Here is an 18886-nt window from a genome sequence, read left to right as displayed (position 1 = left end):
TAAACCATAACCAGTTCTCGTTACAAACATCTTCTTAAAACGTATACTTATCAGTATCGTTCTTTAGCTACCGAACACCGGCAGATGCTTGTTATACTAGTTTTTCAGTAAGAAACTTGGCATTCTGGGAACGTGGTATCTAAACATCTGTACAGGCCCACTCAAAAGCATCCTCTGGGATAGAGACGAGCAAGAGGAGGGCACCCGGCTTTGGTCCCCAGGGGAAGGGATGGGCCTCATGCGGGTGCGAAGCCCAGCCTGCCACAGCCAGTTCCCAGGGGCACCGGGCGCCTCACCTTCCGGAGACCCCACTCTAAGAGTAACTGACGTAACCTACAAAGTTCACTCTCGTCTTCCTACTTCTCTAACTTTCGAATTAAAACAAGGCATCAAACAATCCAACGCCGTTTTGGTCTGGCTTTACTTCCCACAATCAAACTTTGTAACATAATCATCTCGAATCCTTCTCAGAACAGAAAAAAAAATCCATTCGAGAGACTATAAGCCCCAAATGCAGATCAGCTCCAAGCTGATTTTTGCGGTGCAGCCACCGCACCGCACCCCCCCCCCCCCCCCCCCCGAGAGGCAAATAGCACCGCTGCTCAGACGTGGGTCCTGAAAACCACATCTTAGTCAAGGACACTCCAGAGAACGATCGAGACTCCGTGTGAGGGAGCAAAGCCACAAATGCTGACGGGCACACGTGGAGAGCACAGTGCCATCACCCCCGGCCCACGCGGAGACCGGGGCAGTGAGACCACAGCTCGAGCCTCCCGGACAACGCCGGCCCTCAGATCCCACAGGTTAGGCTCTGCTCTGTTACATCTGGACTCCCTGCCTGACCCCGCACCTGGACCCCGCATCTCAACCACCATTGGTGGGAGAGCCTCACACCAGCGTAAGCACATTTTCATGCATCTAAACCCTCCGCTCGGTCTGTTCCTGAAAATTAGTCATTAACGGTCTGGAAGGACCATCCATGAGCGCAGTGCTGACACCTCCGGTAAGTGACAAGGGTCTCTGGCCGCACTGCGGAGTAAGGACGGCACTGAAAACAGAAGCCCGCGTTTTTGGCTCACGTTCCACTACGACACACAAACACCAGAAATCCCAAACTGACGGTGGAAGTCGTGATACCTCGGGAACAGGGTGCTTTCCGGAAGGGCTTTCCCCTACTCCTCACGTCTAATAATTCTCAACATCAGACACTTAAGACCTGTTGAAAATTATTTGTATCACCTCTAGTCTGAAAATGTCCCCCCGCTCGCTCATGCAGCAAGAGACTGGAACATATCCTGAAAGCAAGTACGCAGAAACCCGACATTCACACCCTACATCCTGCCTGCGTGGGGTCTGACGTGGTGCCAATGGCGCCTGTTGGGGGGAGGGGAGGCGCTGGTGGGAAAGGTCCGATACAGGGCTCTGGAAACCCTCGGCCGAAGGAAAACCAGGTCAACCCACTTCTCTGCTGGTTTACCTGCAGGCCTCGAGTAGAAGCAGCAGAGACCAGGCATCTGAATGGAGAATTCGGTTTACAGCACAACTGGAGACCTATGTGCAACCGGCTCAGCAGGAACTTTAAAGCATTTAGAACGAACTTGCTTTCAAGAGACTGGGGCACCTGGGTGACTCAGTCTGTTGAGCATCCGACTCTTGATCTCAGCTCAGGTCACGATCTCATGGTTCGTGAGTTCAAGCCCCGCATCAGGGCTCTGTGCTGACAGGATGGAGCCTGCTTGGGATCCTCTCTCGCCCTCTCTCTCTGTCCCCCCACCCCCAATCTTTCTAAATAAACAAACGATTAAAAAAATATAAAATAACGAGATCAAAATATAGTCTACATTATTTCATGTTCATAAAACCTAAAACAAGTTTCACAGCTGTTAACGCATGCGCTATTTCTGGGAATTAAGGTCAGGAAGGTTAAATGCTTTAAAAATTTCTAAGTATCATGAACACAAGTGTGTGACAGAACAAAAAGTATATATGTTCAGGAGCATATGTGAACGTTAGGATAACAGAAGAATTCCAGAAAATAATTTGTTCAGCTGGCAAAATTATTTCCTGAATTCCATGACGGAGCACCTGAAAACTGCCAAATAATCTACGGCAAAAGTTCCGATCTCAAGTATGCAAAATGGATAAAACAGGTGTATGTCTTTTCAAACGTATTATTTTAACACGAAGTCACCGACACAAAGGGAACCGGAGTCAAGACAAAACAGAGTCCTGGGAGAGGCGCCAGGACACCCACCTGGATGGGTCCGACTGACATCAGTAGGTTCTTCAGCTGGGCGTCAGTGGTGGACGAAGAGAGCCCTTCAACAGACACGACGCAGGGCTGTGGCTTACACTCCACCACCCGGAGGTTCTGCTTGTTCGGCATCAGGCGGCCCCGGCCCACAGCCCCCGCCACTCCTCGGCCTCTCCCGTGCATGACAACCTGCCAACGACAAGAGTTAACTGTTTGACTTCTAAGCTCTGGTCTGTCGTTTTTAATAGCTACTAGGGTTATAAAAGTGAGCAAACAACTCGGAATCCATTAAAATACACCACGAGCTACAGGATTTTCTGTGGTTTTCATCCACTATCCGCAGGGTTCAATGTCTAACTGAAAGAATACCCAGCAGATCTGGATGGAGGCCAAAGAAGAAAACGGGAGCATCTAATAAGTCCGACCCCATCTCGGGAGCAAGCACGGGTGGGTAACTTCCCGTGTAGCCACCGTGCTGGAGACAAAGCAGCAAGATCAGAGGGGTTGAGACACTTATTTGGGCCTAGTCGTAACAGCCCAAGAGCCCAAATATCTCCCAGTGTACTCCAGGCCACGCCAGTGGGGACTGGTGCCACCACAAGCCACGTTACGCCCCCTAAGTCCCCTCGGGACTACGTGCGGCACCCCGAGAACCCGAAAGGCGGGTTCTGTGGCAGGGGGCCAGCGAGAGTCAGCAGGGGTCGCTTCCCAGCTGCTGCACATCACAATCATCTACACAGCTTTTACGACAAACACCACAAAAAATGCAAGCCACAGCAATGCCCGCGCGCTCACTCCCACCCACGTTAAGGCGTCACATGTCTACAGAAGGGCCCAGGCCTTAGCAGTTTTTTAAGTTGCCAAGGGTTCAAAACCACTATTCCAAGGATTCCAGGGCCTTTTAAGTAAGAGGAGACAGCTGATCTTTCTGGTATTTTCTTTTTCATTTTTTTTTTTTAATGTTTATTTTTGAAAGAGAGAAAGAGCACAAACGGGGGGAGGGGCAGAGAGAAAAGGAGACAGAGGATTCCAAGCAGGATCCAGGCTCCGAGCTGTCAGTACAGAGCCCGACGCGGGGCTTGAACCCACGAACCATGAGATCACGAGCTGAGCTGAAGTCAGACGCTCAACTGACTGAGCCCCCCCAGGAGCCCCTCTGCTGTTTTCCAGCTAGAGAATTCGATGAAGCATCTCCTGTTCAGGGCAGCAGTGAAATGCAGGCGGCTGGGTGGGACTGAACAGTACCAGGGTTTCCAGACAGCTTCCCCAAATTCTGCCCTAGAGTCTGGGTACAAAGGAGCAAAAATGACCCCCTGTTCCATCATAGAAAAGGCCAGAGAAGAAGGTAAATGCATCCAAAACCACATTTCTTAACACTCTGCAGACGGTGGCAAACGTCCTCCCGTGAAGTGAGTGTTTGAAAAGTACAAAAGGATATTTCAGAGTCACACTGGAAAACACACATCGAAGGCTGCACGTAAATCACACCAACAAGAGAAAGGATGCAAACCATACGATCACTTCAGCAGATGCAGACAAAGCATGTGACAAAGCACAACATCCATTCACGATAAAAACCCTCAACACAACCCTGTTTAGGGTATGTTTAGAGGGAACAAACCTCAACGTAATAAACGCCTTATATCAAAACCCCACAGCTGACATCACTGCCAACAGGGAATTGGTGGGAGCCTTTCCCCCAAGGTCAAGAACAAGACAGGGATGTCCACTCTCACCACTGTCATTCAACATAGTACTGGAGGTCCTGGCCACAGCTATCAGACACCACAAATAAAAGGCATCCAAATCGGTTGAGAGAGAAGTCAAACTCACTATCTGCAGATGACAGGACACTCTCTATGGAAAACCCGAAAGACTCCACCAAAAAACTGCTGGACCTGATAAATGAGTTCGGCAAAGTCGACGGATACAAAATCAATGTGCAGAAATCTGCTGCATTTCTGTACACCAATAATGAAGCAGCAGAAAGAGAAACGAAGGAATCAGTCCCATTTACAGCTGCGCCAGAAATGACGAGCCAGGAATAAAGTTAACAAAGAGATGAAGGACACGTGGTCTGCAAACCTTAAAACTGATAAAGAAACCAGAGACACAAAGAAACAAGATATCCCACGCTCATGGGCTGGAAGGACAAGCATGGTTCAAGACTCTACACCACCCAAAGCAATCTACACAGTTAATGCAATCCCTGTGGAAAAACCAACAGCATCTGTCACAGAACTAGGACAAACAATCCTAAAATTTGAACCTCCAAAGACCCCCAAACAGCCAAAGCAACCTTGAGGAGGAAAAGCAAAGCTGGAAGAGGTATCTATCATAAGCCCAGATTTCAAGATTCACTCCAAAGCTGTAGTCATCGAAACACCGAAGCCCTGGCACAAAAACAGACACACAGATCAATGGAACAGAGAAGAAAATCCAGAAATGAACCCGCAAGTATATGGTCAACTCATCTTTGACAAAGCAGGAAAGAAAATACGATGGGGAAAAGACAGTCTCTTCAACAAATGGCGCTGGGAAAACCAGACAGCCACATGCAGAAGATTGAAACTGGACCATGTTCTTACACCACACACGACAATAAACTCCAAACGGATTAAGGACCTAAACGTGAGACCCGAAACCATAAAAATCCTTCGAGAGCGCAGACAGTAATTTCTCGGACATCGGCCACAACAACATCTTTCTAGATAGGTCTCCTGAGTCAAGGGAAACAAAAGCAAAAATAAACTATTGGGACTACATCAAAATACAATTTTTCTGCACAGCGAAGGAAACAATCAATAAAACTAAAAGGCAACCTACAGAATGGGAGAAGATATTTGCAAATGACTTACCTGATAAAGGGTTAGCATCCAAAATATATAAGGAACTGATACAACTCAACACCCAAAAAACAAATCACGCAATTAAAAAAGACACAAGACACGAACAGACATTTCTCCAAAGACAACATACACACGAAAAGATGCTCAATGTCACTCACCATCAGGGAAATACAAATCAAACCCACAATGAGACGCGACCTCACACCTGTCCGACGGCTAAAGAAAAAAACCTCAAGAAACAACGGGTGTTGGCGAGGACGCGGAGTAAAAGAAACCCTCGTGCACTGTCGGTGGGCATGCAAACCGCTGCAGCCGTGGAGAGCAGTACGGAGGGTCCTCAAGAAGTTAAAGTAGAACGACCTTAGGATTTAGCACTACTGGGTATTTACCCGAAGAACACAAAAACACTAACTCGAGGGGATACACGCACCCCAATGTTTATTACTGCAGCCTTGTTCACAACAGCTGGACTGTGGCAGCAGCCCAAGTAATGGGTAAAGAACGTGTGGTGTATGTACGTGCCACGGAATATTACTCGGGCATCAAAAAGAATGAAACCTTGCCATCTGCAACAACATGGATGGAGCCAGAGAGTATTCTGCGAAGTGAAGTAAGTCAAAGAAAGACAAACACCATTCAATTTCATTCAGATGTGGAATTTAAAAAACAAGTCGAAGCAAAGAAAAAAAAGAGACCAAATACCCCCAGACTCTTAACTATGGAGAACAAACTGTGGTCCGACTCTTGACTTCGGCTCGTGCCGTGATCTCACGGTTCGTGGTATCGAGCCCCGAGCCAGACCATGCGCCGAGCGTGAAGTCTGCTCGGGATTCTCCCTCTCTCTGCTGCTCCCCTGCTCGCGTACCCCTGTGTGCTCTCTCAAAATAAACGAACATTTTAAAAAATAATAAATTATAACATCAGCAAAATATCCTTTACCAAACGTTTACTGATCCACCAGGCACCATACTTTTTATACACATCTTCTCATGAAATCCACCCAAGAGCCCAAACGAGCCGGGAAACGCTACTGTCCTCCCTTCACAGCAGAGCAGACAGAGGTTTCAGACAAAGAAACTCGAGGGCTTGCTCAAGCGCACGCGTACGTGGGGGACGGGGCCTCTAAGGCCCCTCTCCTCCTGTATCCAGGGATTGCGCTCGGCCGAAGCCAGTTTAGACTGGAGCGACCTTCCATGACCGAAGAGAAGACTTCATGTCTGCACACGTCTTCTGTTGCAAAGGGAGTAATTTTATTTGCTCCTACATCACAAGGTGCTTACGAGACAACGCAGACAAGGTAACAGACCCAGAACGGCCTTCGTGTTGATACTATTACTACCTGGGTCAGCAGCAAGACAGACAGATGAGCCAGTGGACTCTGGAGCTTTCTAGAAGAAACCCAAAGCAGGTGTTGCTGCCCTGCTGCCTCCCTCACATAACTTCATCATTTGAGGGGCATCTGGCTTATGCACCAAAAGGGAGGAGAGAGGGGACTTTACTGTCAGGCTTTGGGGAAGCTAGAGACAGCTCCCCTACCATCCAAGGGAGGGCACCCTACCATGGGGACAGGACAGGGCAAGGCGGACACTCTTCTCCTAGGGAAGATTTTAGACTCAGTGCACAAAAGGAGAACGTTCACTCCCACCCCTGCCCCGAAGGTGTATCGGATGCCCTCATCTCCTGTCCAACAGTGTGTGTCAGAACCAGGGTCAGGGCCACCTTCTTCAGGTCGGGTCCCCCCCCCCCACCGAGGCCTCACTTTCCCACTCGTGCACTGGGCTCACGAGAAGGAGGTGTGTGAGCAGATGCCTGGCTCTCTGTCTGCGGAGTGTGGAGAGCCGGTAAGAGGGGAAGGAATCGTATTGGACTGGGGTCTGCGGACACAGGGGTCAGAGCCACAGAAAACCACACCCCCGGTTGCAGGGACTTTCCCTGAGCTGTCCCCTTAAAGTCAGAAGAGGACAAGTGCTCCTGTGAACACATGAGCTTTCAAAGCCAGAACGAAGGAAATGACGGCTCGCTTACTGATGTATCTGCACCCCCCTCCCGTGCACTGGGCACCCCTATCTGAGAACCGTCCAAACGTGGACCGTTCGAACCAGCAGGACAGCCACGCTCCCGGGGCGCAGCCTAGGTCACAGGCAGTACCTTCTTGGCAGGATGGACTCCCTGGATGCTCTTGATGCCCGGAGGGCCGGCCGGGTGCACGTGGGCCCCCACCGGTGGGTGCTGGGGCTGCTGGGGGGCCCCCTTGGTCAGCGTCACCTTGCGGGCGGGCGGCTGTCTGGCTTCTGGGGGCTGCGGGAGCCGCTGGGGCTGGCCCTCGGGGTGAAAAAAGCCGTCGCTCTCTCCTCCCTGCTGAAACAAGGCAGCGTGCTGGTCAGTACGTGTGTGGCCAGGAGGCCCTCCGCAGCGGCGGGGAAGTCCGCCTCTGCTAGCCTCAACCGAGAGCAAAACCGTTTCAAACAAGCGGGAAACCAAACCTGTCATTTCACTACAGCCACTGAGCAAATTTCTCATCCGACAGTGTTTGGGTTTTAATCATATTTTTGAAATTTATAACCCGCAGATCTTTAATTACTGTATACACTCAAGAGGTCTGTGATTACAGTATGTGCTGTTTCGTTCATCACAAATAGTGCTTAACCTTAAAAATACCTCATACTCAACATACATTTACCATTTCCAAAGGCATTGTTATTAAAATACGGGCAGTCTGCACACGCAGTGGTTTTAAACTTTTACCCTGTCTTTAGACCAAAGACAAGTGGACTGTCCCCCGTCCTCGGGACGTACCTCACTGGCTGTGGCCCAGCGCCCACCCTCCCCTGGGGACAGAGCACTGGCCCCCGGTCCCCGCCCGCCCCCAACACCCGCACCTCCCCTGGCCTCGCACACAGAGGGACGCGTGGGCCCTAGTGAGAGCTTCACAAGAACCAGAAATCTAACCTTTTGAGTTTTACTAATGCTCCCTCGTTTCTTGACCTTCAAAATGGTGATATTTGTTGAAAAGAAAACCACAGGCCCAAAACGGTGTCACTCACACCGAGTCCCCAAACCAGGGCTCACTCCCTAATCTAACTGCAGTTTCAACCTTCTTGAGAAATGTAGTCTTAACTGGTGCATCAGGAATTTTCCAGCAGGGCTAAAGAGCAGGCCACAAGGGCCCCTCTCCCCCAGAGGAAGGTGAGTTCACTGGCACGGGAAGACTCCTAAGGGAAAGCCACCAGCCTGAGCAGTAACCGTCTTGCTCCACCCTCCTTCTAAGAAGACCTTCCCTCTTGTACACCCCCCGGGAGCCTCTCTGCTTTGCCGGATGAGGCGCTGCCCAACTCACGAGTCGCTTAACGAAGCCCATTAGAGCTTTAAAACGGTCTCAGTCGAATATTTGCTATTTAACACGTTTACGCTGCAGTACTTACGTTCAGGATACCACCCGGCGGCATAAAAAATACCTCTGGATGGTGCCTATCGGCTACGCTCAGTATTAAGCGCAGCGTGTCTCCTACAGAGTGGCTGGTGGCCAGGAAGGGAAGTGTGGACGGCAAGGAAACCCCACCTTGAGCTGCTCAATGACGGAATCTTAGCAGAAATGGACGCTCGAATGTGAAAAGTAGAATTCAGACTTCTATCGGTGCGAGGCTCTACCACTCCGATCACCGGGGGCGCAGCGGCCTGTGGCCAGCACACCCGCCCCCGCACACTGCTCGGCCACCCAGTGCTTCCGGAAGGACCTGGGAAGTCACCTCAGCTGCAGTCCCTGCGTTCTACATGTCTCTCTCTCTCCCCTCTAAACTTATCTTTGGGGCGCCTGGGTGGCTCAGTCGGGTAGGCATCCGACTCTGGTTTCGGCTCAGGTCATGATCTCACAGTTTCACGGGTTCGAGCCCCATGTCAGGCTCTGTGCTGGTGGCACAGAACCTGCTTGGGATTCTCTCTCTCTCTCCCTCTCTCTCCGCCCCTCCCCCACTCATGCTAGCTCGCTCTCATAATAAATAATTTAAAAAAAAATTTTGAACTTCTCTCTTAGGGCCAGTTGAATGGAATAAAGTGAAGAGACAGGGGCTAGAGCGAGATAGGTGCAGATGAGATTTTGTAAAAACTGCCCAAGGTAATCGGGCCCCATGAAAGACGAGAGGAGAAATGTCACACGTGGCAGGGCTTCTAGCTATGGCAGCATGAAGACACTGGCCAACCTCCTTCCCCAAGATAAATCTGTAACTGGACAAAACCGCCCAGAACAAGCACCTCAGGTCCCTGGAATTGACAAAAGTGAAACAAGACAGGGTGGGGCCCGGCAGTCTTTGCTCCGTGACAGTGACAGGACCTCCCCCCCCCGCCCCCCCCCCCCCCCCCCCCCCCCCCCCCCCCCCCCCCCCCCCGCCTCCAGCCCACAGGGCAGACCTGGAGCGGCCAGCAGGCCGGGGAACCACAGCAGCACAATCAGTAAAACTTGGAGGGAAGGGAATGGGGCACGCCCACCAATCTGTCAGCCCTGGTCCCTTCTGGAATGACAGTAGACCAGCCAGTAATCGGAGAGATGTAATGAGAGATCCCAGAAACGCAAGGGCTCTTGAAGGCCTAGGTCGGTGCGCTCCGAGGGCGCCGGGGCCCGAGAGGCGGGCAGGAAGGACGAGCTGACGTGGGCTCGGGCAAGTGCCGCCCCCACTCATGGCCCGCTGGCCAATCTCTTCCTGAATGACTGACTGGCCGACCACGAAGCTATGCGACAACAGGGTTGACCCCTGGGAAGCCAGGCTGAGAAATGAAATAGGAATAAAAAACTGATCCAAAAAAATTCTGAATAAAAATACAGTGCAACTAAAGCAGTTACACCAGAAAGGAAAAGAAATCTGAAATCAGTAAGCTGAGCTTTTATCTCAAGAAGCTAGAGGAAAAAAGGAAATCAAGTCCAAAATACAATGAAGGAAACGGTGAGCTCAGAGCAAAAAGCTATGGCATAAGACACAGAAAAACAACAGAGAAAAATCACTGAAACCAAAAGTTGCATTTTTGAGATCAACGAAACTGATGGCTGATCAAGACGGGAGACAGGGCACAAAACACCAAACTCAGGAGCAGAGAGCCACTCACCTCACCGGCCCGGCCCGGCAGAAGCGAAGGCGGACATCATGAACAACTTTACACGAAGTCAGGCCACTGAGGCGACACGGACGGATGGCGTCAGAAACGCCGTGCCGAAAACTGATTCAAGAAGCGAGACGACCCGGAAGTCCGAGGCGACACGGAACTGGTAATGCCGACCCTCCCACACAGGAAAATCCACAGGCACTCACTGGTGAGCCCTGTCCCTACCTCAGGAAGAAGGCAGCCCGTGACACTACCTCTCCCGGAAGAGAGCGGAGGACGGGGCACCTTCCCGCGCCTCCTCGGAGGCTGGCACGTCCCCGAGAGAAAAGCCGAAGGCACCGGGGGAGAAGAGAGCCGCAGGAGGCCCCACGCGCGCGCGCGAGGACCCCACCAGACGTCAGCGGACCGGATGCGCCCACACAGAAAGGGGACCGCGCGCCACGACCAAGCAGCTCTCGCCCGAGGAACGCGAGGCCGACTGTCCCCGCGGAAGGCGGTAACGTGCGGGGCGCACGGGCGGGAGACGCGACGGTGATGGAGACCTGAGACCCGCGACACGCTGGGGCCGGCCGGACGCGCTGTCGGCCCGGACGGGCGTCCGCTACAGGCGGGCAGCGCACGTCGTGCCTGCTGATGAGGACACGGCGCGCCTTCTCCTCGGGGCTTCTCCTCACGCTGCCGCAGACCAGTCGGGGACACGCAGTTTCCGTACTCGCCACCTGGGGACGGTTCAAATCTGGGCCATCTCGGGCTTTAGTCCAGAACCATCCAACCGGACCCCGCGGAGCTGGGACCCAGACGCCGGCCTATTTTAAGGGCTCCTGGGTGACGACGGCTGTCCGGCTAAGGCTGGGGAAGGCTGAACCAGGGGCGTGCTCCCGACGTTCTGCGACCCTGTGCCTCTACCAAGTGCACTGCCGGTGCCAGCCGAGGGTCACGCCGACCTTGCAGAGGAACGTCCCCAAGTGAAAAAAATGGAAGCCGTGCGCCGCGGAAGGCAGGCCATTTTGCAAGACCGCGATCCACACAGACATTTAAGCTGCTGGTCTGCGTTTCCTAGAGCTTCTCCACAGGCCTTCCAGCCAAGGAGCGAGCCGGCGCCCCAGCCGGGGGACCGGCCGTGACCTAGCCCATGGGCGCGCAGTGTCTCAGTCTCTGCCTTAAAGAGCTATGTGACCTCTCTCTAGCTTCGTAGGCGCTGAATTTTTCTATCGTAAAACGCTGAGAGTCTCATAAGGATACATACGTACCACATCCTCATCCCTCGTAAGAGCCAACGGTCCATCATTTACTAATCTCTCTGACGTCCTGGAGTCGCGTTAGCGCAAGACTCGTGTATCTCCTACGCGTGTGTTCAGCTGTACGGGCCTCACGGACATCTCTCCCTGTCACACGAGCAGACGCTTCACGCGGAGCCCAGGCCCCACAAGAGGCTGTGTGCTGGGGGCACACAGGGCCGGCCCACCAGATCCTCCGCACGGCTCAGCGGCACCATGGTCTACCGGCCGAGCCCCCCCGCCGCCGCGTTCGGCCGCGTGCAGAAGCGGACCGGTACCGGCCAGCTGTACGGGACAGCCTTCCGCCGCACGGACTTCAGGGAACCGAATAAGCTCCCCGGAAGTTCACCCGGCAAGGTAAAAGTTCGAGGATGCCCAGAGCACCCACTGCCTCGCAAGCATCTGAAGAAACCGGGGGTTTAGACCCCGTAAGTCTGCTTTGCTCACCAAGCCGAATGTCTCGTGCGCGCTGAAGGTACTGAGATGGCTACTGAATAAATCAATAAACGGCAAATCATACTTTACCGTGCGGTTCTCAACGTGCTACGTAAAAAGGAGGATGACATCAGAATGCGAGGCTACAGCCGCTGTCGATCACAGGCACTGACCACATGTCACTACGATACCAAAAGGCCAGCCTTCAGGTCAGTAGTACTATTTTTGTGCCTCGGGAAATATTACGCCACATTGGAGACTAGACAGTGAGCCGGTACACGGGGCCTAAAAGGAACGATGTCCATGTATACGATGGACAAAAAGAATGAATATTGTCGTAATTTTTTTCTTTAGCAATCCAAAGCTTAAAAACAAGATCATCCCGATAGTAAACTTTAAATTAAAAAGAAAAGCTTACACTGAAAGCAAGATATTATAATTGCCTATTTTAAGGTAGATGGCATGTGTATGTATTTGGATGATAAATACAGAATGCTAGTGATCTGGTGATTTTTAAACTGGGAACTGAGAACATAAACACTTAATCAAGAAACACTCCAAATAATCAAAATTATTTTCGTTGCTACTTTGGCTGAGAGACTGGTGGCAATACATCGTAAGAGGAGATTAGTTAATGTCAGATAAAACCCCTGAAAACCAAAGTTCTAAACTTTCATTTTCAAGAAAAGTTTACATTTTAAAGCAGGCTTGACCCCAAAGCTGCAAGAAAACAGGTATCACAAAGGCCTCTCCTCTCCTCATCTGCAAGGAGAAAACTCTCCTTCTATAGAGTGGAGAACGATGGCTTCCGACGTAAAGAAAAGGGGTCCCACGTGGTGTAAAGACCTCATTTCGGGTCTTCTAAGAAAGCACCCGAGAAGAGGGACGCCTTTTCTGTGGGTCCGCACCTCACCTGCGGCTCTGGCCCCAGGACACAAACTCACAGGCACAGGCACGGGGTCTCTGTCCTTCTCCCTGCTTGGAGCACCCCGCTCCCCCGCCCCGCACTCCCCAGGCCAGTCACTGCTCCGTGCTTCTTCACAGCAGTAGTGGCCACTGCTGTCCCGATCGCGGTCACTGGAACCGGGGCCCCATGGCACCCTCCAAGAGGGGACAGAGCGGGTGGACACAGTCACTTGCTCAGTCAACGAAGCACACGGAACGGGGCATGCTCAGGCAGGGATCGTGACGACTGCCCGGCTTTTCAGAAACACTGCTCCCATCAACCGTTTACTGGAAAGTCGGAGGAAGCCCCGGGTCAGCTCTGGAGTCGCTCATATTCAGGGCAATCCTGCACACCTTCGGTAGCCACGAATGGCACCATACACTTTATAACAGAAACTTGCAAGGCGTTACCACGTCCCCCTCTCGGGAGGGTCTGCGATGCAACAAGCGGACTAGGGTCTGTACGCAGTTTTCCATCAATCCTCCCTCCAAGGTAACTATGATCCTCATTTTGTAAAGGGAAACCCCGAGACCCCTGGTCACACAGTAACTGCTGGGACTTCCTGTCTCCGAGGTCCTACGCCGCTTCCCAGGAGGCGGCCTTTCCCCGTAACTGTTCTCAGCAAACAGACTAACCGTCACCCAAAAGGAAAAGGTCCCTGCGTTGCTGTCCTAAATACCATACTGAGCCCTGAAGGCCAAAATCTAAGTTATGCAATTGTTCCCTTCTAGAAGAAAAATGGAGAGGTTTCATTTTGTCAATGGAGGGATCAACTACTCTCTTTCAAATCAGCACAATGAGAAGCTAATTCTGGGGAGAAATTCTAACTTCCAGAATTATTCCAAGTAACCTGTGAAAACCAGTTAATGTAGTAATTACTAGGCGGTGGCCAGGAGCATCGTTTCATACCTAACACTTGCACACGGACACGGATGAAGGTGAATGAGGATCACATACCACACCGAACGCCCCACCTGGAGGTCTCCCGTAACTCACACAGTTACAGCACTCAAAGAGGCCCTAAAATCCTTAGCGCTCACACGTGCAAACTTAAAAACCCCGTTGTTCAAATTAGGATTTTCAGAACCCTGTTACATTAACGTAAGGAAATAACCGATCGTTTGTGGATTTACGTCCTGTTCAAAACAAGTAAGTTCACTTTGGTTTGGTTTTGGTTTTTTAAGATTTTATTATTTTTATGCAATCTCCACCCCCAACGTGGGGCTCGAACTCACAACCCTGAGGTCAAGAGCTGCACACTCCCCCAACTGAGCCAGCCAGGCACCCTGAAAAAAAATTCACTGTGAGAGTGAATTTCTCGGGGGGTGGGGGTGGGGGGCACAGTTCCCTTTCAAACTCCTCACGCAGCAGCAATTTGCGTATGATTTTCAGTACCTTCCACCTCCTCTGAAACACAGATGAGGAGAAAAGAAGGCTGGCCGGCCTCAGACCAAACAAACCAGAAATATCTTGTCGTTTGTTTTTTTTTCCGCAAATGATTATCTTTTAATGACTGCTATAAACATGTCTTTTCAGAGTAGTTTTCCTCTTCTAAATTATGTAAGAGGCACTACCTGAATTAAGTAAGCTTAGGGAATACTTTTTATCAGCTTAATCGTTACCAAAAAATGAGGTCTGTAGCCACCAACATTAGGACAAATTTATTTATAACAAATGGCTTAAATGTACAGATAAAAATGCCTATTGATAATGTCAGGGCCTCCTGCAATTTGACAGATCAAATCTTATTTCCATTCTTAAACCCCGTGAAGAAGTGATATCACGGACTTGCATTCACTAGTGAGCAAATTGATTAATCCCCCTCCATAGAAATCTCAACTCTTGATTACACCTATCAGACGCTAAGCAGCATTATTCTAGAGTGACAACACTTGACAAATTCCCCAACCGTTTTTCTCAGCTTTTGTGGCCCTGCTAGCTTGTATTAACCCTGATGAAAAATTAATTTTCCTTATCTTCTTCTAAACCCCAAAATCCAAATCCGCCAAACTGGCAACTCTTTCTGTAAAGGTATTATGAAAACCTCTAAAAGATTAATTGCATGTCTTCAGGTGACATTAAATTAATTTCTGCACTCGTGACAGACATTTGATACTCCGCACTGAGAGGACAGATAACATTGTCAGGACACACACAAGGACAGTGGTTAGGGTCCCAGGGCAGCCTCTTAGGAATTCTCCGTCCGATAAGGCCCACTTCACTGTCACGCCAGTGCTGCCGATCTCACGGCCCGCAGACCTCACGGAACAGGTTTCTATTAACTGCAACAATGCCGGGCCTGGCCCCGTAATCTTGGGAAGGCTCGCTCAGAATCTGGCCAATAAATGATATGCACGCGACAGCAACTTTCGAAATATCAATACACTTAAGGCTCTATTTTGTCTCTGAAGACTACTGTTCAAGGAGAAAAGGTGCAAGAAAATAAACAGGCTAACATTTTCTTTCCAGGTTCCTGGGTCAATGCCCTAATTAAATTGTTGCAGCATAACAGGAAGGGAGAACGGTTTGCATTTGCAGCGTCCGATTCTCTGCAACCCACGATCCTTAGATTGTTCAAGCCGAACACGTGAACAATCTAAGTCTTAAATGCTTCCTGTAAAATTTCAGCAGTGGGTCCACGTGAGCTGGCGTGAACCAAAACCCCTAAGGTTAGGGAGCGCAGGGCACATGGGGCTCGTAGGCGCCAGGGCTTCCCGAAGCGTGAGGACCTGACCGCAGGGACGCGGAGCTCACCGCGGCAGGAACTCGGGAACCGGGCAGTCTCTCCAGCGCCATCTCCCCGCTCTAGCTTTGAGATCAGTTGGGCTTTGGGGAGATCCGGAAACAGCAAAATTAAGTGGCCTCTGGGGTTCATAAGCCTCAGAGGGGACCTCCCGCCCCAGGCTCTCAAGAGGAGAAGGCAGCGGGCTCTTCCAGATGAGACCCCACGAGGGGGAGGCTCCAGGCTGGGGAGAGAGGCTTCTAGGCGGCCCTCGAGGAGCAGCCTGGACGACCTACTTGGCAGCATGGGGGAGGCCCCTGCAGGGGGAGCTGTGGGAAGTCAGGGAGAAGGACTGAGCCGAGACCACCCCCCCCCCACCGACCCCCAGGGGAGCCACTCCTATTCCACTGGGGAGAGGGAGCTCGCAAATCCTGATTTCTGATTTCAGCACTTCACTCCCCAGCACCGCTGCCCTAAAGCAACCCAAAAATTAATGTAGAGAGATTCGGATTCACTACAAGGAACTACTTCTGTCCTGCAACGAACACCTGCCGACTCTGCCCCAATTTCCCTTAAACAGTCGTTTCTCTGAAAGTTATGAACTCTGCCCGCTAAAGCATTTCAAAGCTCTTAAAGACAACTATTTATGCACAATAGCTTCTCCTCTGAAAGGAAGTTTCTGGCATACGCATGTTCTCAAACACGTGACTAATCCAGATTCTTGCCCCGAGTTCCTTCCTCTCTTCTGCGGTTTGCCTTTCGGCCGTTTTCCTGCTCGCCAGCACCTGTAACAGGGAATCAGCCAGCCTCCCCACCCCCCTACCCCCCCACGGCCCCACCGCCCCGAGAGGGACAGGAGCCAGCGGGGAAGGGTCTGGTGCTCACCCCCACCCCCGGCCCCGGCCCCCCTGGCTCCCCACACCCGCGTTACAGCAGCTTCTCTTACACCCAGCTCCCCGACTGCCTGGTCTTCCCAGGTCCCTTCTGTCACAACTCCGTGGCAGCTCTGTCCTCTCCGACCTCACTTCCAACTCCCTTCCACCCGACTTCCCTCCTTCCTGAGGCTCCCGGGGACTGCCTGACCCCGTAGCACGAAGTCCGCTTGGGCCAGGAATGAGGCGAGTCAGCAGAAGAGCTGCGCCCTCCGCGCTGGGAGGCGGCTCAGCACAGGGCACGTGGCGTGACCCTGCCCCGACCCGGGTCTCCTCACCGCGCACTCACCGCTCAGTGCAACCCCCAAAGGTGACGAACAGTATGTCTGATATAACCCCATCTTGTAAACTGAATAAAGAAGGAGTCTGGGAAGGAACCATGAATGTTAGCCTGAAAACATGGCCAGAATTCATAATAAGGATTAATGCTACTTTTGGTTTTTCCAAAGTTTGCTAACTGGTGTCATCTAAATTTCAACAGACGTCTTTTTAAATATCTGTAACGCGCTTGACACCGTCCTAATCCTGGAGACCGAAAAAGATGGAGGAGCAAACCCAGCCTCAGTCAGTGGCCGTAGCGGGCGACAGAGCCCTGCAAACCAGCGGTCACGCGCAGCAGGTGGCGAGGGGGCCAGAGGCAGGAACGGGGCACGTCCGGACAGCGGGAGGCAGTGAAGGTGGCCGATTCCACCCCTATGTTCTAGGCACAGAAGCTGTGACCCCCCCTCCCACCCCCCGCCCAGTGGAGGAGTCCCCAGTGGGTGGCAGATGTCCCCAGGATGAACGTTTCTGTCTCTAAATCCAACGCCCCAGGAGTCATGCCTATCACTTCCTGTGTCGTAAAAACAGAAAAAAAGCCTGCATGTAATGACTGTTTTAGAAGCGTACTTTAAAAAGGCAAGGATCAAATACTAGGCCCGTTATCCCTCTGTGAAAACTCTCCAATGGCTCCCGCTGCTCTCACGATCAAGGTCCAACACCTAACACAGCCTGTAAGGCCCCTGCACTCTGGCCAAACTGGCCTTCCTGCAGCTGGAAAACAGGCCGTGACTTCCCTGCCACAAGGACCTTCACACACGCTCTTCCCCATCATCCTAGAAGGCGTTTTCCTTTTCCCCTGCCCTCCTTCAGCCAGTGATCTACACTCTTCACTTGAAGTCACTTCTTCAGGTCCTCCTGTCATACTGCTCACAACACCGTGTCGCTGTCTGCTTTTCCAGCACCTGGTCTGCTGAGCAGTCTTACGCAGCTGAACTAGCAACGCGGCCCCGTTGCCGCTGGGACAATCGCCAGCACGACCACCCCGCTCATAAATGCTGGCAGCCAATGCAGGACCCTCACACCCAAGAGTCACCAAGGAAGCTGCAGTGTCTCCTAGCTGTGGCTGTCCAGCAGCTGTGCTGACCCACGTAAGGAACAGAACAAAACGCAAAACCACACAAAACGCAAGGTCCCCACATATGGCGAGCCTGCCTGCGCCCTGCCGTGGAGAGGGAAGCCTCAGAAACCCGCCAAGACCTCCCCACCCCCGCTTAGTACCACGCACCTCAGCGCCTGCCACAAGGACAGGCCTTCGCTAGCCCCCCATCCACCCCAACCCTCGGGTTTCATATTTAAACAGGGATGCCGAATTCTCGGCTTTCTCACACAAAAGCAACTCAAGAAATAAACTGAACACATCAGAGAGGGTGCTTTACTCATGTCAATGCCCTATTTCCAGAAACGTCATATACAACAGAATCTGCTTCTGATCCATCCTCCGGCCTCGGGAGCTGCCCGGGGAGGGCTGGGTGTGCGCTGGGAGGGCGCAGAAGCACAGCAGGCACCTGCTCTCACTGCGGAGACAGGACCGCACGGCTGAGCAGGAAACGGAGCACGGGCCCAACCCCGTCTTGCACCAGGTCTCAGGACGTGTTCAGAGAACGATGGATGCATCAAAGAACACGGAGCCAGCCTGGAACAATCCAAACATCAAAACCAGTAACGACAGTAGCAGTTCACTGGACAAAATGAGAATCCAGAGGCTCGCACTGCCGTAAATGAATGAACAAATGAACAAGAGTAAAGAGGAAGCTACACAGCAAGCACAGAAAAGTGCTGGCATCAGGAAGACACCAGTGCTCGGGGCGCCCGGGTGGCTCAGTCAGTTAAGCATCTGGCTCTTGATTTCCGCTCGGGTCATGATCTCACGGTTGGTTGGTGAGTCTGAGCCCCCCATCAGGCTCCACGCTAACACTGCAGAGCCTGCGTGGGATTCTTTCTCTCTCCCTCTCTGCCCCTCCCCGGCTCACATGCCCTCTTAAAAAAATTAACATGAAAAAAAATTTGTAATCAAAAAAAAAAAAAAAAAAAAAATCACCGCTTGCTAAAAAACAGTGAA

The 18886-nt window shown here is 51.8% G+C and overlaps 1 protein-coding gene across 4 annotated transcripts in view; it reads right to left on the bottom strand.

Annotated features, from left to right (window-relative positions):
* The window catches only part of RBM33 (RNA binding motif protein 33), a 134657-nt gene that overhangs the window by 12036 nt on the left and 103735 nt on the right, over nt 1-18886 (bottom strand). For 2 of the 4 annotated variants that reach the window (XM_049642157.1, XM_049642160.1), the window contains 2 exons: nt 7252-7461; nt 2255-2443 (listed from right to left, as the gene is read on the bottom strand). In XM_049642157.1, coding sequence (XP_049498114.1) covers nt 2255-2443; nt 7252-7461 — 399 coding nt within the window. The remainder of the gene's footprint in view (nt 1-2254; nt 2444-7251; nt 7462-18886) is intronic. The other 2 variants (XM_049642158.1, XM_049642159.1) reach the window with 1 other exon arrangement.

Source organism: Panthera uncia, chromosome A2, assembly GCF_023721935.1.
Source record: "Panthera uncia isolate 11264 chromosome A2, Puncia_PCG_1.0, whole genome shotgun sequence".
In the NCBI taxonomy this organism is placed as follows: Eukaryota; Metazoa; Chordata; class Mammalia; order Carnivora; family Felidae; genus Panthera; species Panthera uncia.
The sequence above is the reverse complement of the archived record's forward strand: the minus strand, read 5'-3'. Positions and strand labels throughout refer to the sequence as shown.